The sequence below is a fragment of the Corvus moneduloides genome, chromosome 3 (genome assembly GCF_009650955.1).
Source record: "Corvus moneduloides isolate bCorMon1 chromosome 3, bCorMon1.pri, whole genome shotgun sequence".
Lineage (NCBI taxonomy): Eukaryota > Metazoa > Chordata > Aves > Passeriformes > Corvidae > Corvus > Corvus moneduloides.
The window spans coordinates 77,545,133-77,568,790 of record NC_045478.1 but is presented as its reverse complement, the minus strand read 5'-3'; the positions used below and the strand labels follow the sequence as shown (position 1 = coordinate 77,568,790).

General features: G+C 40.3%; 1 protein-coding gene across 4 annotated transcripts in view; it reads right to left on the bottom strand.

Annotated features, from left to right (window-relative positions):
* PCNX2 (pecanex 2) overlaps nucleotides 1-23,658 on the bottom strand; it is a 150,712-nt gene that overhangs the window by 29,809 nt on the left and 97,245 nt on the right. For all 4 annotated transcript variants that reach the window (XR_004238804.1, XM_032102299.1, XM_032102301.1 and 1 more), the window contains 3 exons: nucleotides 23,428-23,557; nucleotides 9,454-9,512; nucleotides 8,526-8,741 (listed from right to left, as the gene is read on the bottom strand). Coding sequence is in view for 3 of the 4 variants with exons in the window: in XM_032102299.1 (XP_031958190.1) it covers nucleotides 8,526-8,741; nucleotides 9,454-9,512; nucleotides 23,428-23,557 (405 nt within the window). In the remaining variant the exon portion in view is untranslated. The remainder of the gene's footprint in view (nucleotides 1-8,525; nucleotides 8,742-9,453; nucleotides 9,513-23,427; nucleotides 23,558-23,658) is intronic.

Genomic DNA, 23,658 nt, shown 5'->3' with positions numbered 1-23,658 from the left:
AAAAAAACCAAGAACTGCTCTGGGTCAGCAGATGCTTTGGTGAAGTCAAGTCAGAAGACATCGTACTCAAAATGAAGTAGGGAAAACATTTCTTTGTACATTGCTTGAAAAGAGTAAAACAAATGTTCCATGCTGGTGCTGTTACTATTGTTATTATGTTTATTTTTGAAAGTTTAAAGGTCTCTCAGTATTACACTGAATTTAAGAGAAGATACATCCTCATCCCAGGTGCAAAATTAAGTACTGCCAAATGTTTGCAAGCGATGAAAAATGAAAACCACAAGGAACAAGTGTCACTGATCCCCCTACAACAACAGGATTTAAAGATGCCTTTGCTCTGTCCAGGTAACTATTCGTATATATATTTTTTTTCTTTTGGTGTGGAAATACCAAATTTTATTTCTGTGGAAGGCTTTACTCTCTGTACTACCTCTTTCAATAAATGCCAAATATTATTACTGCAGTTTCTGTAATTACTAGTTTTCTTAGGGGACATATTTTGTAAAACATGGGGCCTAAGGAGGCTGGTAAGGCAAAGAAAAGGTGAATTTTAGAGACCCTCAGTGTTTAAAGGAAACTGTCATCACCAGCATAACAAACAGAACACGATGCCTGAATTATTTGCATTCTTAGCTAATTCTACAGGTTAAAATGCCTCCAAGTTGTCTTTGCTAGTTAATTTTAATCAGCTAGAGTTAAAATTATACTACAGGGGTGCAATCAGTGTTGAACTTGAGCACCAAGAGTCATTCTAACAGGGACCGTGTTATAACAAAAGGTCTAGGAAACAACCAAAGGAGCTCACGTGGTCATTTTACAGGTTTATTCCAAAGAATGAAATCTGGGGTGTGCTCTTCAGCATCTGGCAAACATGCACTTGATTAACAAAAGCTGTTTGATGGACTTGGGTACTATCACCTTGGGGATTTGGTGTCTTTACCTGGGGCCTCTGGGGTATCCCTGTTAAGTTTAAAGATATAACCTGAGCCACAGCCAGTGCTGTGACAGAATACCAAATCCTCATTCCTCCTGATTAGTATTTCCAAACAACATCTAGTAAAAGGACTCAAGTCCACAAAGACAACATTCAGGCTTGATGCTCAAGTACATGTTGATTCCCTCCCAATTCTTGCAGTCAATTCTAGAATGATTGCCAGTAATTTTCTCTCATCTTTAATGGAGCCTCACTTTAGTCCTCAATGCACTGGCTGGACTTCAATGCCAGATTGGCATTTTACTGTAAAATTTCATTTACCAGTGCATACATTAATCCTTTTTGGTTCATTACTCCAGACACTGGTACCCAGAGACTAAGAGCATGTGCTCAGCTTTATGCATTGAGCCAGAAGGGACAGGACGCAGTAAATGAAGTCAAGCATCTGTGTTTATCTCTTACAGAAGGCTGGCCCTAGACTTTTTTGTATGTGCTATAAGCTGATGATTTAAATGACAACTTTTATATTGCTTCTCAAAAAATTAGCAAGTTCAAGCAACTCTGAGAGAATTATTCATAAAACCAAAGAGCAGGGAACAGAACGTGCACTTCACTTCTGCAATATAATTAAGTGTAGTGCTATTAAATATTAAAATACAGGAAAATGTTTTCACTAGTAATTAGTCATTTCAAAATCTGAGGGGAAACATTTTTTTACATTTCTTTCTGCAGTAGAAGGAAAATAATCTCGTGCACTTCACTCAAGGTTAGTCATTCACTCTGACTCTTGCTAGTACAGATGAGACCAATTCATTTGTAAGATATCTAACACTGGAGGGTTGCCAAAAATCCATCAATGTAAAAAACATGTGCCAGCTGAACAAAGCAAGGTCAGCCTGTGTGAGCTCAGGAGAAAGCCAGGGTGAGAACTTGGAGCTCTTTGTATTTTCCTGACACATCAGGATTTGAGGACAGACTCATGCTCTGCCAGAATGATCTGACCTAAATGGAAATGAGAAAACTGAAAACTGAAGACTGCAATCTTGCTTCAAGAGGATAAAATACACCTAACTGAATGATCACCCAGCCTTCTAGAATTTAAATCTGAAACTATAGCGTGCTTTTGAATTCAATTTTGAAAACTCAGTGAGTGAAAAGCGTTTTTCAAGACCTGAGGGGCCAGAAAAACAAAATCCATTACACAACTGCATACTTCTAGGAGCAGTTTTAATTTCCATAAAACACTTCAGTTTAATAACACATCCAGGACAGGGACGAATTATTGTGGCTGAAGGCAGCCATAGCTTGAGCCCTGAGGATTGCTGACATATAAGCAACTAGAGTGCAAATCTACACAGGAAGGGCTCATGCCCAGGGTAACTCCTGTCCTAAGCTGTGCAGAGGTCTCTTCACAGATGACTCCAGAAAAATGCCTGGTTGCCCACCCTTTCTTTGGCTAAACCAAGCACATTAATGTCTTACAAATAAATGAATTACAGTAGAATTATCTGGCTCTGCTTCAACAAGCTTATGATGCAAATCCGAGTATTCCCAAAATCTGATAGAAAAGGCTCCTCCCCTCCTCAACCAACATTTCTTTTCTGCTCAGGATAGCAGCTTAACATGCAGCAAGTTATCACACAAAATAAGCACAACGAGCATAATTACAGCCATTGGAAGGCTGTCCTCTACTGAAACATGCATCAGATATGGTTCTAGAAACACAAAAAACCCAAATACTTTAAAGTGGAGTGAACTGAGCTCACAAATGGAAACTCATGAACCTCAGAATTAGACACATTCTGGAAACCTGCAACTTTTTTGGCTCCTTCCTGCTCTTTTGCTTGTGGAATTGGGATAAAGAACAGTAATTTATAGGTTCTGATAGTCTCAGCTGGTTTCAAAGAAAACTTTTAGGACTTAAAGAACAGTATCAATTCTTCAAACATCAAAGCTGCTGGTTTTAAAACTATGGTTTGGCTTTCAGCTGCTTCAGGTGCTTGTATGTCTGAAAAACAACCTGGTTTTCAACCCAGAACAGTTGCTACAATAACAGGCATCCTCTCTCCTCAGAAACCTTTGCTTTTCTTGGCCCACAGACACACATTAAGAAAGACCACGTGGAAGTAGCATTCTCCAAAGATGTTTGTTGTTAAACTTGCAGCTACAAAATCCACAAAAACTTATCATGTCACATCTTTTGCAGTGCAATGCAAGATGCAATGTTTTGATTTTGGCAAAGATATTTTCTCAATAAAAAGGCTGCACTGCATTTAACATTTTCCTTTTTTCCAGAAGTCTTCTCCAGTGCGCCCATAAATACACATAAAGTTGTGAAAGGAAGAAAAAGGAAAAAAGACATAAAATATTTATTCTAGTATGTGTTACAGAAACTATTCTAAGCCTATTTGAAATTCATAGACAGCATCCACTGCATCCACTGTTGAAGCATCATTGTACACCTAGAAAGGCTTGTACATCAGAGATTTCCTGCATTTAATATAAAGTATCCTCTTCCCTGTTTCATGGTATTCTTCCCAATTAAATCACCAAGATTAAGGAAACCCCTTTGTATCCTTTCTCTCCATGTTTCTAGTATTTCCAAGAATTGTGTCTCTCAGTCTTTGTTCTTTCCCACAAACACTGCACTTCTGGTTTTTAACCTTCTCTCCCAAGGGATGTGTCAAAAAATGCTGGTTTTCTCTGAACTCTGTCATTTATCAATACCTTTTAATGTTCTGGTACATACATTGAACATACCTCAAGTGTGGTCTCAGGAAAGACATGAACACGGGCACTTTCATTTCCCGACAGCAAGAAGTGATTTGTAAAAAAATAAAACTTGCAACCACTCTTTAAATAATGATTCTTCCTAGTGCTACAGAGCCTTCAGACACAAAAATCAAACACAAATAAATATTCCTTACACTGGTAATGTACTTGCTACTGTAATAAAAGCATACACATGTGCTGCAGAAATGAGTAACTGTCCTTATTAGACACCATTATGGTGCCTAGAGCACATAGCCTGAACTGGCTGCTTTCATACACCATTTTGCGTGGGAAATAAGCTAGCTAACACAGAGAGAGCCCCACAGGCAATCCCATCCTGCTGCCACAGTGTGCAACTACATCTGTGTCTGCTCTGTGCTTCTTGCCTTGATCCATCTAATGAAGTTCCAAGTGAAGCATGAATATTGCACGTGCAACGTGCAGTAACAAAAAATCACAGCAGAGATTTAGAAGTTCATTAAATGACTGAAGAATACTGTGCAGGAGTTACAAAACAGCTCCTGAAGACTTCAGCAACACCATCAGTAACTAGTTTCTACACATGTAATGCCTAAATGAATATTCTCCAAAAGACATTTTGTAGACACACAGACTAAACAAGAAAACATTTTAAATCTCCCGTGTTCTACAGGGAACTCGTGAGAGGGAGATATTTTGACATTGTTTCTGCTTGTTCCCTGACTGTGGGTTTTCCCATCTCTTCCTTTCAAATTAAATGATATGTTATGTATTTCTTCTGGCAGGCTGCTTTTAGCATTCTGCTGTGGTCTAACACAGACAGCAGAGTTAAGTTACTGAAGGGCTCAATTCCCCCACACCAGTGTGCAGCTCCTTGGAAGTGTTCCCTCCTAATGAGCTATGCAGCTCATTACTACCTTCTCTTTGCTTTCTATAAAGGAGGAGCTGGCCATTTCCTGTCAATGCCTGGAGGTCTTGAGCCTCCCCTCTGCTTTATACTCAGGATGAATGACACAATGGAGGCACATCCCCTCCCTGTCCGTGGAATGGGAGAGTGAAAAACTAATTCATCCAAGGTGTTTAATATGAACAGGACTAAAGACAGATGAAAGGAATCCCAGATTTGCTGACTCTCTTCTTTCAGTCTGCTCAGTCTGTACCTTCTTATGCTGCCTACAGGCATTTGGTTGGGTTTGTTTTTTCATTTAAAAGCTGAGACAAATCCTTCTGTTACAAACAGTTAGAAAGGCATCTGGATCAGTCACTTATAATGCCAACTCTCAGTTAGGATGGACTGAAAACCAGGGAGGCAGCAAGTACACTTAAATTCAGAAGACTCTGTGAACCCTTCTTCGGTCACTACCAGTATTGCCAGCACAGCCTTTCAGCTACCACAACGAGAAACACCCATAGGAAAACCCAGAGCTCCACAATGCAAATATTGCTTTTGGTTTAGTTATAAACAGAAAACAGTCATAGAGAACACTGTTGTGATTCACTCGCTTCCAAAACAAACACAGATTTCCTATTTAAGGAACAGCAGATTTTTGGGGCCCCCAATTAAAATTACTTGTTTGAAGTTAAGCAGCCAAAGCTCAGAAATTACAGATTACAAGTTTCTGCTCTATCCCTTCTCTCTGCCTTGCGGAAACCATTCTGTACAATGAAAGGAGTTAGGGTGCCCTGTAAAAAACAGTGCATGACCAGACAACTAAAAATAGGAATGCAGGATGCCCAAAGCAGAGCCTGGTGCTTAATAACTGCCACTTGACTTTGTAAACCATCCGGTTCTTCCAGGGCAGTTCCATACATTCTCTCACTTCTGCAGAAAAAAAATCCTACTGTATTCAGTATTCAGGCTGTATTCACCAGCCATTTTCAAGATTTGAAATGGGGAAGAATGTGCCCAAGTCCATGCGCCCATGGCTCTTGGTGCTGCTTGGTGGAAGCCCGCTCTACATTCCTGCCCCCGCAGGCAGCAATCCTGTTCAAGGGAAGGAGCAAAAAATGCCTTCCAAGGAAGAATTTCAGTCTCAGCTCTCACACAACATCCTTTGAATAGCCTTGATTCATCCCCTTATGAACTTCTGCATTCAGGTCAGCCCCTCTGGCTCCTTTTACTCAGACTAGTGCCTGAGTGTCTGGGTACCCCTGGGTACCCCTGTGGCCTGCAGCCCCACCAAAGCAGCCCAGCTCCTTGTTGGCAGGAGGACCAAATCACATACAGGAAGGGCATGGTTCTGCAGCATAGTTTATCTAAAGCACACCAGCCCTCAGGGGTTACCTGGAGACACAAACAACCCTCTGGTGTCAGCACATCACCCCAGCAACTCTCCACTGGGCACACAGCAGATTATCTACTCACATTTTGGTGTCCACAAGGCTTTTTTTATAACCTGCATCAGGCAAATCCCAGGCATCCTCATCTGGCCTGTGCTTGGTTCCCCACTGGGCTCCTTTACTTCTCCTACTCCATCCTTAAGCAGGCTTGTAATTCATGGGATTTCTCTGGTACTCATTCTGCACAGTCCAGTGGGGTTCAGCTCTCACATGGTAAGGCAAATGGTTTGAGCTGGTTTTGTCTCAGGTAAGTTCCTTTGTTCAACCCTACATGGCTTCTCTGTTCCAGGCCAAACAACAGAATAGCAATACACACACTCCTAGTTTCTGTTCCCATAACAACTCCTCTACCCAATACTCTGAAAACCAGAGAAAACTTCCTTACACACCGTGTCTGTGAGGACACAAAATAACCACAAATTTTGTCTTACTCTTGGAATAGGATTATCCAGTGGGTTCAGAAAAGAGAGGGAGTCCATTTTTCTCCCATCTCCAACTACTTCCTCCTCTAGTATTGAGCAGTGTCTTCCCCCAGTGATACTCTGAGGGTGAGGAGGAATAGGGGACTAGATTTGTACTGAAGATGAGATAATGTAGATGAAACCCCCATTTCCTCACTCCTCTCCTCCTCCAGTAACTGGCATTGCTTTCCAGTTCAGTTTGCTGCTGCTCTCTTGGTCCAGGCCCCTTAAACATTCAGGTAAGAAAGAGGTGCTGCTTTGCTTTGACAGCCTCCCCCTGAGGAGTGCAAGAAAGACTGGGAAAGAGGATATTCCTCACAAGGACTCAGCTGGCTCTCAACAGCAGTCCATGAAAGACATGAGAGGCTGTGAGGCTCAGCCCCAGCTAAATTTAAAGACCTGTTGCAGCTGGCAGACATGCTGGATCCATTCACAAAGCCAAACAGTATTAACTACAGTTAATTAACACTGAACAGCATTAGGCAATCTGCATGGAAAGGTCAATTTTCAGACACATTTAATTACTTAAACTGTGATTTTAGGGAATACAGAGATGCCTCAACATGTGGCACACTGCAATTTTTGAGCTTTGCTCTCAGATCCAAATGCCAAATGGCACTTGCTGGCTGTGAATGATCCTGGCTCAATGTCAAAGAAAGTCTTCCCAAACCACTTTGCAACAAAACTATCCCATTGTTCCCCAATCAGCTTCCAGTTTATTATGCCGGTCTGCTGGGCCCCTGATCTTTTTAACCAGCTAGCACGTGGCTTGAGCACCCTCCATATGGTTTCATCTGTTTTCAATATTTACATTACTTCTACAGCCTGGCGATGGCGACGATAGTGAGTGACCCAGCAGTAATGGGCAACCACATAAAGGAAAAACAACCCGCCTCACAAAACTCATGTAATTTAAGTGGGAAGGAGATTGCTTTCTTCTGTTTGTTTCAAATCCCACACCAAACTATTTTAACACAAAAGGATGATCAGCAAGGATAAATTTTGGAAGTTAGAATGCAAGTACCTATCCCTGATACAGCAGCACCACTGCCCACCTTGGGGGCACCCAAGGAGAAGATGAATACCAGAATACTTGCGCAGATGTCTTAGAAGTTGAAGCAAGCCTCAGAACCACACATGCATGACCATGTATTCCTCAACAATCAACATCCGCAACAAGAAATTATAAGGCTGATACATAAATTAACTTTCTTCCTTTCCAGTTGTTTTTCCTTACAATTAGCATTTGTTCTGAATAGGCATCTCATCAGGTACTACAATACTAAGCTGTTTCAGGCATTTACTGTTTTCTTTCCATGTAACTTTGCTGAGGACACAAGAGTGTTATGTTCATCCCCACTACACAGGAAGGAAAGCGAACACGAAGCGTTCACCACAACCTGTTCAACATCCTACGTGGAGTCTGTCACGGAGTCAAGACTTGAGCCCACACATGTTATTTCCTAGTCTAATCTTCCTACACTTGAATGCATTCAAAGAGCCAGTCTGTCGCCTTTTTTCTCACACTCAACCTTGTTGAAAAGTCACCTTGATTATACTCTGCTGTTCTAGTGTGACAGAGACCATCTCAGCCCTGGCTTCTTGCATGGTTTGACACAGGATATTTTCCATGGAAGGAGTCTTATTTTGGTTTTGGTTTTGTTTTTTTTCCCCAAAGACAAGGTTTTTTGGGTTGAACAATTTTAAGGACAACTTCAATTTTCATAGTTATGGAGAAAAATAAACAATCTGAAAACATAACTAAGCATTACTCAAAATACCTGTGAACCTAGCAAACCACTCAACAAGCCTTCTTTCTGAAAGTCTTATGATATTGGAGAACATGGCTCTGAATTTCTTAACATCTAGATTTCAAAACAACATTCATATAATGATACAAAGAAGTACCAAGCTTTTAGACAGACAAATACCTGTAGAAAGGTCCTCAAACTCTACGCCCTACTACAGAGTTGTGATAGATTAAAAAGACAGGATTTACTGTTGGTTTCATTGTTATTTAAATCATCGGGGATCCTTACCTCGAAATTCGAGCCCTCTGAGCTGAAAGGTGACAAGGCCATTTCCAATTTCGATCAAATGCACAAAGGCATTTAAATAATCCGATGCCAGAATAAAACAGTCTCCTGTGTTGTAGTTTCCCCAGCGGCCCAGGATCAAATCTCCACAAAGAGACTCCTGCAGAGATCTTGTCAAATGCTCATAAAAAATGGAGTTGAGATTATTGTCATCATTTCCTACAATCAGAGCAGCACACATTCACAAAGAAAAAAAATTATATAAAGCCATTCTGCATAAAATTTCATGTTCTTTTTCATTTCTATTTAACTCTTCTTCCTCTAGCTGGATGGTATCTTCCTGATACTTTACAGGATCTACATTTCCTAGGTAGCCCTTCAAAGCAACGGGAAGTTGCTTTACATGGCCATGGACTGGTGCTCATTTAATGCACTAACACCCAGCAGAGCAGCACACTATCTTTCCTACTTCTTCCACTTGCAAGCTTTCCAATTTCCCTCCTCCCCCCTCTCAAAAAGGTTTCTCTCTAGGGAAGAGGAGACACTTGTCAGCCCAAACTGCCCAGTGGTAGGGGCACCACTAACTTGCTGCTTTTTTTCAAAACTTTTCCCTGCCCACACGGAAAAGCTGACCTCTGAGTCTAACTAGGGTGCCTGCTGCATATTCCACACAGACACAAATGTTATGATTAACCAAGCAATTGGCAGCCCAGCAGCTCTCTGTCTGATCAGCTACACATAACTGAGGAGTAAATTTACTTATTGGGTCACACGACTTAAAACTGGTGCTCTGCTACATTTAAAATGCTCTGGTTTGTACACACAACATTTACACCCTTTGCATCTCCTCAGCATTCCCAGCAAAGCCTCACCAGTGTAAATACATCACATTTTGCAAACCAAACAAGACAGCCAAACTCCCAGGCCATACCTGCATCCTTTTCAATCTGAATTGCCAGTCTGGTATTGGAATGGTCCGATCTTTTGGTGCTGGAAATAAAGACATCTTTACAGCCAATTCTTTTTTTTTAAAAAAAAAGATTCTCACAATAAACACTTCTTTTGTTTAACATATCTCTTCACTTTGTGTTTATATCACTAGGCAGTTCACACTAATCCATTCATCAGGCATATATAGTTATTTCAGGTCAGTGTTGCTATTGATATCGTAGCTTATCAGTACCCTCTTTCTGCCATTTTCCTTCTTGTGGGGCACAGTCCATTCAGAATGTGGCATCTGACACAACACTATGTACTTAAATAATTGAACTGGCTCCAGAAACAGATCAGCCAGGTGCCACCAAAACAGTGAACAGAAAGAATATTTAATCAGACTTTCTCTCCTTCTAAGCCTTAAGGGAAACAGCTAAACTCAAGGAGTTTTTTTTGGGTGAAAACATTTCTGTGGACGTGTAACATCTATGGAAAAACATCAACAAAAAAATTTCCTTTACTTAGTTTCATATTCAGCTAAACAGCAACAAGAGAGTCCCTGGTCATTCTTATTGCTTGAAAAAGAGTAAATTAGAAGCCCTTAGTTCATACCAGCACTAACCCTGTCACCCTTATGAATGACACATTCCCTATTCAGTATTTTCACTGTAGCAGTGGAATATAAATACCACAGGAAAAATAGTTACAAAAGAGAAAGCAACTAAAAAGGTAGATTGGATTGAGCTTTTATTACTACCTGAAACAAAAGACCCTAATAAAGTCTGAATATAAAGAATGAGTAAATCACTGTGGGCCAGCATGTGCTAAACAGAAGGGAATGATTGTTGTGGTGAGTAGGGATATTCAACACCAAGTCCAAAGCATCTCCGAAGCACCCAGGGGTACTTGGGGTAAAAGCGGAACTCTGGCTAATAAAAATGCTATAGTAAACATCAATTTCCCTGAAATACTGCTCTGGCATGGGTATATAAGGATTTCAGGACACCTAATGAAGAATACTGCCTCAGAAGTTTTGCCCTCAATCACCAGCCTTAAAAGAAGATCTATCTATCAAATATGTAAATATTGATCTCTCATTCCTTGGAAAATGAGATTGAAGCAAAACCAGGGAAAGGCCAAGCTCTTTGTCCCAAACAACAGTCAGCATAAGGTTACATGTGACAGTAACAAGGGCCTCATCTGTATGACAGCCTGCAAGCACAGGGGACAAGTGCCACAACACCATTTTCCCTGGCATGGGATCCACAGGAGACACCCAGGTGTGGCCCTCATGAGTCCTTGGTGGAACTCCCGTGAGGGTGGCATGGCTGGGTGGGCCTGGCTGGGGTCTGGCTCATGTGGTGGGGAGTACAGGGCCCACTGGAGATTTTGAACAGGCTGGTGCTTGGCCGGTCAACCTCCACAGCCTGAACTTAGCTACTCACTGTGAGAACTGCAGACGTGCCCCAAGGACGATGGCACCACAGAGGGATCACTTATAAGAGAGGTTTTCAAACAGCTTAAATAACACTGAAAAAGGATGGTGTAAAGATAATGATGTCTTTGAAACACAGCAGAGACTCATGTCAATACTGGTTCCCAGGATTTTGTGTGTCAATACACAGGCTATTTAAAAGGTTGGAAACTTCTGAGCTGAAGCTGTAAGTTCACACTGAATCCAGCTGGGAGAAGGATGCCACTGATGTATTAGAAAGTCTTTTCGTCCACTCCCTACAGCCTCCCCAAAAAAGTTGTGGAAAACTGACCAACAGAAAAATTGCACACAGGTTTCCACGTAGCAGACAGGGGAGGAACAGATTTGCTTTAGTTCTACTTCCTACCAAAAGTAACTGATTATTTTTCCTTAAAAAGACATGTTCTCTACTTGGCAAAAAGTATGATTGAGAAAATAAGAGCCTTAATTAAAATGATTTGTAATTAATATTAGTACATTATCTACATAGATTAACATTTTATTTGAGGTATTATTTATTTCCCTGCTTCTGGTTGGCTCAGCTCATTGTAACTGCAATTATCATTTCCTATTCAACAGAAAATGGCAAAGGGGAGAAGGGCCTTCTAAGCAGTTCAGAATATAAAGAATGATTTTACTTCAAGAAGGTTGTCAGAATTCTTCCACCCTGATTTATATCCACCTGCATATGCAAAAGTAAGCATAAACATTAGGTTATGGAATGCAATCAATTTTCTATTCTCAGCAGAGGAGCACTGCTGATTTCCCAATGCATATGTTTTAAGACTATGAGACGCTTTATTAACTTTCAGTCCCTCTGAAATCAGCGTGGCAGTGTAAGGCACAAGTTAATACTATTCTTTACCCCACTTTCTTACCAACCTATAAAGCATTTCTGTTCTGGAGGCATATTGAGACCCATACAAATCAACCAATACTTCAGAAAATTCTAATCTATAATCAACAGGAATCCTTTTGCCCAGCATGCAGCTCTGGGTCTATTTCTTTCCCCTCCCCCCTTCTTCTTTCCTTTGACAGAAAGATGCATGAAACAATCAGGATGAAAGATGCAATGAAAAAATCACAAGTGCTTTGGGACACTCCAAGACAGATTATGCAGCCTGAGTGGGAAAAAGGGAAGGAAATAGAACAGCTCTCACAAGCAAAACCAAACCAAAACAAAATACAAAATCAGGTTGTTAAGGCTTTATCCTCCATTCCAAGCAGAGTAACAACTGTTTATACACATAAGACATGAGCCTTGGGACACAGGACAAGGATTTACCTTTTCAGACGCTACTAGAAAAACTCAAATCTTTATACAGCTACTATGAGGTATAATTTTATTTCATTTTTTTAAGACCAAAGGTAATATAGACAGTTGATAAAGCAACCTTCTGTGCTGAAATTCAGCTTAGTTGAATAAATGCAGTCAGGTAGTTAATTCTTGATTTTAAAAGTCTTCTACAATTGCTAGTAACCAAAGCTGTGGTTGTATCTTCTTGAAGGCAATGGGAATTTGCACTGGATTAAACTATAATCCACTATGCCTAACAATCAAAGCAGCAACACCTTTACTTGTCAACTAGAACCTCTCACTGTGAACTTTTGGAATTAGTAGGTGATTCAGGCTTTCCTCCAGTGGCCTCTTGCTTTATATTTGGTTGTTACCACTCATGCAATGTGATAATTAGCTCAGTAATTGAATTTCTTCCTGAATTGCATTATTCTATGCAAACAAAATACAGTTCCTCCAGCAACTGCCCTAGAGAAAAAGTGATTGTGTTGGACTGACATCAGCTAAGTCTTCAGCAAATTTAAAGTCAACATCCTGCTTAGTTCCTGAAATATCTATTTCATGTTCTTTTAATCCCCCATTTACATGGACACTGAGATAACCCACTGGTTTGTGTAGCACTGTTCATGTCATTAAAACTATTGCTTCCCTTTGCAATACAATTAAGTCACTTCCTATATTCTTTTTCCAAACATACTACCCGGAAAGATTTTCTTCTCCCACTTCAGTTTCCCAATTTCCTTAGAGAGATAGAAAAAAGGCTGAGGGGGATTAAGGCAGTACGGAGAATACAGAGAGTATATTGAGAATCAGGTAAATGGAGGAAAATAAATAAATAAATCATTGCTGATTTGATGATGCTAAATAAATCATTATTTCCAGAAGATCAAACAAAATTCCAGCTGTTCTATCTGCCCTGCTCCTGCTGAGTTTCACCCCAAAACACAAATTCAAGATTTCCAGAATTCCTGCTGTGTAGAAGAGGATCTCCACTTTGAACGAGAACAAAACAAAGAAAAGCAGTTTCCCTCTGGGAGATGCAGAGATGCCTTTCTAGGGTCGATCCAAAGTTTTTCTTTGTCTGTGTCCAATGAATTTTAATCCACTTTTCCATGACATCTAACAGGCAAATTTAACAGAGAGAAACTTTACTGTGCTGCAGCCCTATGATTATTCATGGGAATCTGGAAAAAAAAATCTTCAGTGTTTTCATGGAATGCCTAATGCTGCTGGCTCTACAAACAAAGGCTTAGCATTAAAAACACAGTAGCAGTTGTCTGCAATGAGGCAGGAGGAGAAAGACCTGGCAGAATAAGCAGCCACCCATCAATATTTGAAGGACACCAGAGGTAAAGACAATGGTATTAATTGGAAGGGGAAGGATACTGAAGTAGTTTTAAATCAATTTCATCTAAAAGACAGCATGACTTTAGTGTGGTTTCAACAGCAAGGGCTGACAGCCCCTTCACGCGTAACCACGCCCAGGTTTTCTGGGCCACTGCATGGAAGATACAACTTGGGTTTAACTCACATTAAGAAAGAGGGATCTCTTAAAAATGAAAGCAATTTATCTTTCCTGATCACTCACTCTGATTTTTATTTTTCATGCTTTCTTCCTCCTCTCCCTCCCTGACTGGGCCATTGTTTCATCTAACAACAATTGAAAGTGGCTTTGATTGCACACTAGGAAAGTGGGGGAGGGCTAAGGTATAAGAAGTCCCAGTTGTTAGAGACAGAGCTGTTGAAGCATCCTTTTAAAACATAGGTCTTATTACCAATAACACTTCCTGTTCTTAGAGTTTCTTCACTTTCTTAAAAAGGTTTTTATAACTGATTTTGAGGCTTCTTGGGTTTGTTTGGGGTTTTTTGTGGTTGGTTGGTTTGTTTGATGTTTTGGAGGTTTTGGTGTTTTTGTTGCTGTTGTTTGTTTAAGTAGGTGTTAAAACCAGAGCTGTGGCCATCCACTGAGATGCTGCTCAGCATGTTTATTTGGCATATTCCAACACCTGTTTGGAAGTTTCTGTACTTCTGCAACAAGGGGGATGAAAAATGCCAGGTGTGAAATTGAGGTCAAAAGCTGAGTGCCCAAACATGGGTTAAACAGCCCACCTTAGTGCTCTGACATTCAAAGGTTTAGCTGGGGAATTCACCTCTTATTTGTAAGCCAGGTGATATAAGCATCTGTGTACTTTAAAATATTCACTAATGCTTTATTAAAATGTCATCAATACTCCTGCTTTTCTCTTATTTAGCTACTGTGCTACTTAATTTCTTTCCCCTTATCTAAGTATGCTTTTTCTTTTAAAAGGCATTCAATTACTGTCTTCAGATATTTTTTACTAGGCAATAGTAAAGCTTTCTAAGTGGAAAGATTATGCAACTGCACAGAATTATTTTGTGCTCAATCTCGAGGATGTAAAAAAGGTCAGGATCCTGATGTTTCTGTAAGGATGGGGCTTAGCGCAGGACTCTGCTTCACAGCTGGACCTCGCTGTCTGCAGTTGAAAGAAGTGCTTTTAATTTAAAAGCAAATGTGTTAATTACATTACACAAAAACACGTGTCTGAAAAAGTACAGATGAGTGTTATTCTTCTGTTTTTCCCATCATGAGCCAACACAAACATTATAGGAAAGGTACTAAGGGCTGTGTCCAGCCCTGGGCAAAGAGCTCCACAGGACTGATTCACTTGGGCTCTGCACTGATGGGCCCATGAGTGAAGCAGCAAAAGCCTGAGAAACTGCAAGGAGCTGGACAGTAGAAAGGAGGTGATGAGAAATATCCTAGCGAAGTTTTCACCAGAGACAGTGAGAACAGACAGGGGGGAAAAAAATACAAAATCAAAACAAATGTTGGGAGCTGCTTCAGCAAATGAGGCCAAGATGTTTTTCTCCTTTACTCTACACAGAGAGAGACACATTGTTTAAACATCATAAAAGGAGGAAAGGATAACAAGGCATTTCAGAATTCATTCTTGATATTCTTTACTGCTGATAACAAAGTGCTTTCCTGCTTTTTCAGTGTGCAATATTAAAATAGCATATATTTAAGGTATTCTAATTCTCACTTTAAGACTCAATGTGACTGCTTAATAATAAAATTAAAAGGTAGAGATGGCAAGAAAGTATGAGGAAATACAAGACTAAGACAAAGACTGGTCTTCCAAAGAAAGCCTGTATCAGAAATACTAGTTTAGTTCACCACAGAGTTTTCCATAAACATATTTCTGACCAAAAGATGAAAGGAGGAAAAACCAAAGGCAATCAAGCCATTTCAGTGCTGTAAACTTGCAAGTGACACTACAGTGTCACAGTGTCATAGTGTCACTATCAGTGACACTACACTGAAGAACAACAAAAATCTTACTGCTACTGTGCAGTTGTACAAAATCCAATCTAAAAGAGGGATAACTTTCAATACCTCTGGTTTTTTTACTGCAAGGACTGTTGAGAATGTTAGTAATTTACAGCATTCATCTTGGTATCCTCTACAGTACTCTTCAGACTGAAAACATCTCTGATATTTTGAGAGCAAACACTGCTAGTCAAAGGACTTTCAAAGAAAAAAAAAATATCCCTCTAGCTTTCATCCAGTATTTACCTAGTCCCAACTAGTACAGAGTTTCAGAGGCAATTCTCAGTGGCAATGGTGACACTTTCGCAATTCTGCCTTTTGCATTATCTCAGAAAGAAGAGATCGTTTACATTTCGCTCTTATCAACCCCAAGACCCAGTGCATACCTTTCTATATTAGGAGACAACCAACACCCAAGCATGCTGCAGCATGAACTATTCCCTGCAGCTACCTGTGCACAATGTGTCTTACCACCTAAGTTAGAATGGTTACACTTGCTGAACATCTCCTCCCGGATCTCAGCTTTACGAGCTTTCACATTTTGACAAAAGCGGCTTGAATAAGTTTAGGTTTAGTACTCTGAACCTCAGTTTGCCCCCAAATTTTTGATTCAGTTAAATCCAAAACAGGACATGATCTACATTATCCAAGTGAATGGGATGAACGCCTGCTGAGAACACTTATTCTTATGGAAATTCAGTCAACCCATTTAAAGGGGTTTCCAATATTCAACATGACAGAAATTTCATGAGTTAACTTGATCTCATTAGATTTACATAATTTGGAAGCTAATTACTAGATGAACAGCATTATAAATCTTTAGTGCCACTGTATATCCACATATGCCCTTAAAACATCACGTGCCCTATTTCTGATGGATGTCCATTATTGTCTATTATGTCCTGTTGCTACCTTCCTTTCCAAATATATATTTAAAAGCCCTCCTCTACCATGCTCATGATTTCTTCTCCTCTATAGGTCTTTGCTGCTTACCCATTTCTGTTGGGTTGCCCCCTCAGATATTTCACTGCATGCCTTTTTCTTTTTGCCCACCCACCCTTTTCCCTTTCCATTTATGCCACTTACACTTTTGATCTCTACTTGTGTTCCTCCTGATCTCAGCATGCATTCCCTTTCTGATGTCTCCCTTCTGTCTTTACTCTGTCCTCTTAGAATGATTCAGTGAAATGGAGTTGTGAATGCATCTTTAACTCGGCAGGGAACGACAGAGCACTGAATCAGAATACATTCCCAATTAATTATCACACATATGGCTCCTATTCAATTAGTCTCAATTTGTTTTATTGACTGCCAGGGGCAAAAATTTGAGAAGAGATGTTACCAGTTAAAGAGATACTGCCAAACAGTTAAACTACCTCTTTGAATTTTGTATAGCCTCCCTTGAGTGTGAAACTCCAGGCAACTCAGAAAACACTTATTTTAATACCAGACCTACTTGATTAAAGGTGCCTGGTTTTCCTTGCCCATCCTTTCTCATGTTTTCGCAGTTCAGTGTGACGCCACACATGGAGTCAAGTGATGAGGTGAGGGCTGGGTTGGAGAGGAGGTGTGCACAGCTCCATACTACAGCAAGTGGCCAAAGGGGCACACATGGTCACTTGCTGTAGGGGAGATCACAGCTCAACACACCAAAGGGAAGGTAGTCTCTAGCAGGGCTTCTTTTAGCCTGGGGCTGTACCTGAAGCAACACCTCCCACACCTGGATGCCATGGCTTTGTCACTCTGCAGAGCTCTATGCTGAAAGGGATTAAAGACTCCCAAACCAGGCAAGTGTGGCAGGCACAAGTCCATGGGCAGTACTGGTGGTGTGCAAGATAGAGAGTGGTTAGACATTACAGCAGGGAGCAGACAGGGAAGTCTTGAGAAGACATTCAGATGAAGAAGTCTAATGAGTAACATGTAATTTCAGAGAGCTCATGAAAAATTAAGCCTGAAGTGCACACAAAGATACTCTTTGTTCTTCAAACATTTTGGTTTTCTCTATTCTCTCCCCCAGTGCCAGAATCATGGCCAAAAATGCCCTTGAAGAACAGGGAGTAACTTCCCAAAGACCAGTTTATATTCATTGTTTAAAGAGAGGAGCATGTTTTTCCAAAAAAAAAAAAAATCACCTCTATTGGGAAATCTGCCAATCTTAAGAGAAGAGCAATGAAGGAAAAATAGCAGCAGCTTGCTAACACTTCAACTTTTGCACTGCTGCCAGCCAAGGACTGCCACTCACAACTGCATGAATGCTATACTCAAGGATACAGAGTCAGGGCCAAGCAAACCTCAGTATAGGCTGTAGTACACCAGTATAGGCTGGATTCTCACAGACCTCATGACCTTTGAAGTTTCCAGAAAGACCCTCACCAAATTCTACATGCTTTGCAAACAGGACCAGTAGGCCCTTCTGATTTGGAGACAACATCCCAAAAACTCAGACTAAAAACCGTTCATCATTGGTGCTATTTGTTTTGACTTGTAAGTCCCATGCACTAATAAGCACCTATTTCAGATTTATCTACATGCTGGTACTTATTTATACTATTTTGAAGAGTTCTAAATTAACTCAACTCTCAATAAAAGCCTGGAAAAACCCTGAGGCCAACTCAGCAAAGACCTCTCTTAGAAGAACCATGGTCACCAAAGGGGCCAGCACTCATCAATGAGTAATAGCTGTGGGCAAAAGCACTAGAACCTCAGCTCACTCTAGAGCAAACACAAATACAGTGCTTCTTTCTGGTCAGTTCCTAAAAACAGTATAGAAATAGAGGCAGCCAGAGAGAAACACAAAAATTAGCAGAGAAATAAAATCAGTTTGGAAGAAACTAAAACAATTGCAATGAACAGGAACACTCAAGGCTACAATGTGGCTTTCAGACCAGGTAGCTGGAAATATTCAAGAAAGTTTGCACCCTAAGAAGGGCAGTGACAGTAGTTAGAACATAACATATCTGAAACGATATTTGACAAAATAAGGCAAACACTGTTTCCTGTCAATAAGGGGGGAAAAAATGCTGAAGTTATGCTATTCACTATAAATCATAGTCCAAGGCATTACTGAACTATAAACATCTGCTGCAGTTGTTCCTCTGTAAACATCACTACTACAGAGGTCTAAAAACATGTGAAAAATCAAACAACACAGCAAGAAAAAAACTAAGAAAAAAAGAAATCCAGTCCTAAAAAGAACAACTTGAAAGGTCTGAGTGTGCAGATTCCAAACAAGGCTTTTGGACAGTTATGGGTGAATGACATTTTGTGTTTGGAACAGGGGTTTTAACAGCTGTAAGAGATGAGCAGGCTCACAGGGAAACCAGAGGCACCAGCATGTGTTAAAAATAAGCATTTGGAAGTGGAAGGCCTGTTATTTTATGGGGAAAAAGGGAGGGAGCAGACAGGAACTTTTCATAGCTCCTTTTCCCACACGTGTGCATAATGTGGGGTCAACCAGAATTATGTGTACACTGGGAAAACTCTTCCCACTCCACCTGCAGGCTGTCTGCAATGGGCAGGTTAAGTGAGCTGGCAGGGAAAAAGAAGAAAAAGCCATCTGCACTACAATTGAAGCAGGGCAGGTTTTCCTCACTCTCCATTCCCAGCTGTATTAACCCTACAGGTGGTTATTTTCCAGACCACAATAACTGGAACAATAACACAGTGATACACTTTTCAAAAAGATGGAGAAAATAAAGGCTTGCTCACACAGTCCCAAACACAGAGAGGCATCCTGTAATGCCAGTCTGAGATAACTGGCAATTTAATCACAGCCTCTTTAGAGACACCTGATTAATTCAGTTACACCGCACTGTAATTCATTCAAGGTGCTTCAAAGCAAATGCAAGCTGCACCTTACCCAAAAATAGGCAGAGAAACAGAAGAATAGAAACAGGAAGGTGCAGGAGAGACAAGCGGCTTGTAAACAGTGAAATCTCCAGATTCCTGGTGGCAGTTTGCTGTTTGTGGGGACAGGTCACAGCTGCAGCAGAGAACAAACAGGCTGTTCCACGTGATCCAGATGTTAGATCCACTGGGGAATAAAAGTAAACTTCCTATTCTGTTCTGTCATTGTCATATCCAAGATACAAAGCAAGATAAGAGGAAGGGAGGAGAAGGATAGAGTCAGGCTGCAACGTGACAAAGTATTTGAGAAAAAAAAGCAAAGGCAGAGGAATTGAACAATAGTGTTTGGACAAACACTTTATGCTTTAAAGCACCTATACATTAAACAAGATTTACTGCTATTTCCTTTTCTCTCTCTGACATCTACAGCCTAATCATTCCAACAGCTGTGAAAATAGGGACTAAAAGAGCACTCTTCAAGCTGGGAAGTGGGACCTAGGCCAATGGCTGGACAAAACCAGTGTCGCAGCAAACTTTCCTTTGTAAAAAACAAAAAGCCCCAAAAATAACAGAGAGAGGGAGAGAAAGAAAAATTCTCACAGTTGAACTCCCACAAGGTAACCAGCTCATGACTAGCAGCCCAGCTTCTCATTTGACGCCCCTCCCCTTTCAACAACCATGGCAGCAAAAGCTGCGAAACTGCGATTGCAAGAGTTCCTCATTCGCCTTCCTTAATGCCTTATTTTTCCTTCTTCTTAGTCAGCCTTCCTTTTCCCCTCTAAAAGATCCGTGACCTCAGTGATGTATTGGTGTACTAGACTCTGCATGGAGAGGGCACACTAAAAACAAACAGCATCTGCTGACTGCAGGGAAGAACACCCATGCTCTGTGTACACACCACAAGAGCACAAACAGGCACAGTGTGAGTCCTGAATTTTGAAGAGCCTGTTAGGAATTTCACAGTTTGCTTACTATCAAAATGAATCCCTTTTTCTTTTTTTACCCACTTGAGTCCTTCAGCTCCTTGCACAAACAAGCAAGCCACCATTGTAATTCTCCAAGACTGTCAGCTCCAGCTTGCATCATTTAGAATGGCAGAAGCTCAGTCAGAGAAACCTGAGGAGTCACACTCCTCTTTAGCCAGCAGAAAAAGTGGGACTAAAAAAAACCTGGAACGGCAAGACACATGTGTGTGCACTCAGAAAACACCAGGTAAGGACAACCAAACCAACGCTTCAAGGAACAGATGGATCAGTTGCTCACCACTCAGACTACTGGCCTAGTAACTCTGTTCTAATAAACATAGTACTCCGTACTTGCTAAAGTCCAATGTTTCAGCTTTGGATTCACTCTACCAGAAATGAACGGGATATTTTTTCCTCATCTAATTTCATGCTGTTGGCCCAAACGAGATGCAAAAGTAATTTTTCCTTAAATGAAACAACAACGAAGTTTGCTTGACAGCAGAAAAGTATGCAATACTGATGAACACAAATGACAATCTAATAAAGCAATCTAATTTATGACTTGAAAGAAAAGCAATTTTGATATCTAGACTGCTTGTCACAATTGTTTTCATTTATTCCAATTAAGAGATTAAATTCCAGAAAGATGTGTAAATAAACAAACTATTTGTAGCTAATATGTGATAATTTAACGTAGTCATCAATATAGCAAGGAAGTGTTTGAAAATGAGTATGCAAAGCAGGCAAGAAAGCTACATAAAGTACATTGAAGATAGCTTTCCCCTGGACAGAAGTTCCTGTCAACAAGCAGTGGGTATGGAAACAGCAAAAAAAAAAAAATCTCCAAGAGCTTCTGCTTCATATGAACTCATCTCAGACTACACTGCAGTGAACCTGTGACTTTCCACGAATACCCGGAGCTGAACTTGGGGAAACTGTCAATGCAGTCTAAAAAAGAAATCTGTACACCAACTTCCCCATCTGTTTGTTCTCTTTTGTCTTATATAACCTTAAAACTCGGTGCACATCTGGCTGTAAGGGACTGCAGCTCAAAGACAGGCAGATGTGCAGAAGCCAGAACAACTTTCCATTCCAGCTCAAGTTCCTGATCCTATCTAACTCCACAGCTCAAAAAGAAAGCAATTATGCCATCCCTTTGAATTTTTAGATGCTGAAAAGTAAAGATTCAAAGCAGTAAGGCAAGGCCCATCCAGTTCATTCAATTATTTGAAGTATTTTGTAGAAAATTTCCTTATTCTTAATACAAAATTACTCTACTTCCTTGCCTTTTTCTGTCTTTTCACAGTGTCCTTTTAATAAAGCAGGAGTTTTTCAGTCCAACTCTCATTCATTTTGGTTAGTTCCTCATGTGAAATGGGAGTAAGGCAAAGGAGAATCAGAAGGACTAGAGATAGAATGAATACAAATTTAGGAGGAGTCATTCCATGTACATATTCTGAGATGCCACAGGTTCAGGCAAAGATTTATTTCACTCTGATGACAATCTGAATCTTCCACAAGGCTGTTTTCTACTTCTGAAAGGTTTTTGATAGGCAAGGTTGTGGTTTTTGTTTTAAGTGAGATCATAGAAGATACACTAGAACTTTTAACAAGCAACAAAGCATGATTTTTTACAAAGAAAAAACGTAAACCTTCAGGTTGAAGACGAAGTTGTAGTTGCTGCTTATTTTGAAAGGACAAGCAGTGGTGGCTTAAAGTATTAAAAGGGTTTGGTTTTCTGCACTTGAGGTTTTACGGTTTATGGATATAATAATAACCTTGCTTGGCAAAATTATTAGCACCAGCTTCTTCACTTCCCTTAGTGCAAATCACAGTCAGTCACTACTGATGAAAACAAGTCACACATACACCCTTGTTAAAGTATCAACCATTTTTTGATAATTCCTGTGAATATCTCCTGTTCATTTTGTATCAAAAGATTCGACAAACCAAAAGCAAATAAAAATGACCCCCTCTATTTCCCTCGACAATAACCTAGAGACTTGACACTAACCTAACTATATGGCAGTGGTGTGCCCTCAACAGTTTGGTTCTCTAACTGGTACCTAGAAAGGGAACTGCATGCTTTCAAAATGCTCCGGTTGAAGTAAAATGTAGCAGATGTTAAAATCCTCACTTCCTACTTAATATTGTTCAAAGTTTCCGTCCAAAAATGTACAGCTATCTGTGGGATTAGTGGTAGCTTCCTGCCTTTCCACAACTGCCCTCAACTTCACTCTCTTGAAACAATTAACCTGTTGACCCAGTAAAAAAGATGTGTGAGAGAGAATTTTGTTAAGATCTAGTGCCAGTGTACAAAACTCAGCTCCCATCGAAAGGCTTCCACAAATCTCATCACATTCAGAAATGAATACAAAGCCTCTTTATACGACTTGGCTTTGTCTGACTAATTTCTTTATAGATGAGTACATATTCACTCACTGACACAAGTCAAAATGCAACAAAATAAAACTCTTCAAACTAAGATGCAGCAGCGGCACCAACACAAGAGGTGTGGTAAGTGTATGGCCCTTCTCACTGGTGCAGCCAAGCCCTGACTTGGCCAATGCAATTTTCCCTTTGTGCCTCGTATCACTGTTCTGCAGCTGCAGTTACTTGCTGCATCCCACAGGGTAGCATTTAATCAGGCCAGTTAGTATAAAATGTATTTATGCAGTCTGACTGCCAGTGCCAAAGGCTTCACAGATTTAGCTGCTAGCACTAGCTAGCAAGACAAAAAAGGCTGACAACTGGGAGTTTTACTGCTTTTTTCTTTTTCACAGTTTCGTTACTGTGTGTCTGTACAACAAATGCAACATGACACCTCATCTGTAACATACTGATAATTGTTTAAATACATTTTAAGAAATAGCTAAATAACTATGAAAAAGTAAAACACCAGAAACAAGACTCAAAGATTAACCTGTCATGCCCTAATTTAAGGATTACCTTTGGAAGCAAAAATACCACCAGAAATGAAACTAATGAGAGCAAAACCCTAACAAATAACAAGGGTAGAAATTTTTGAATAGCCTTACTTGTAGTTTTTCTCCCAGAACTTGATTGGTCGTGCGTATGAGGCAATGAAGATGACACTCCCCAGAAATGGACTCAGTGGTGTAGAAAAGACTGAAGTGGCCAGAGTTTGAAAAAAAAGCATAGCAGAGTCTGAAAACTGCAAGTTAAGGTAACATAGATGATTTCATTATACTTTTAAAATGTCGAGGCAGCTCTTTGAACCTTCTTTTTTTTTTTTTCTGCTGCTGTTA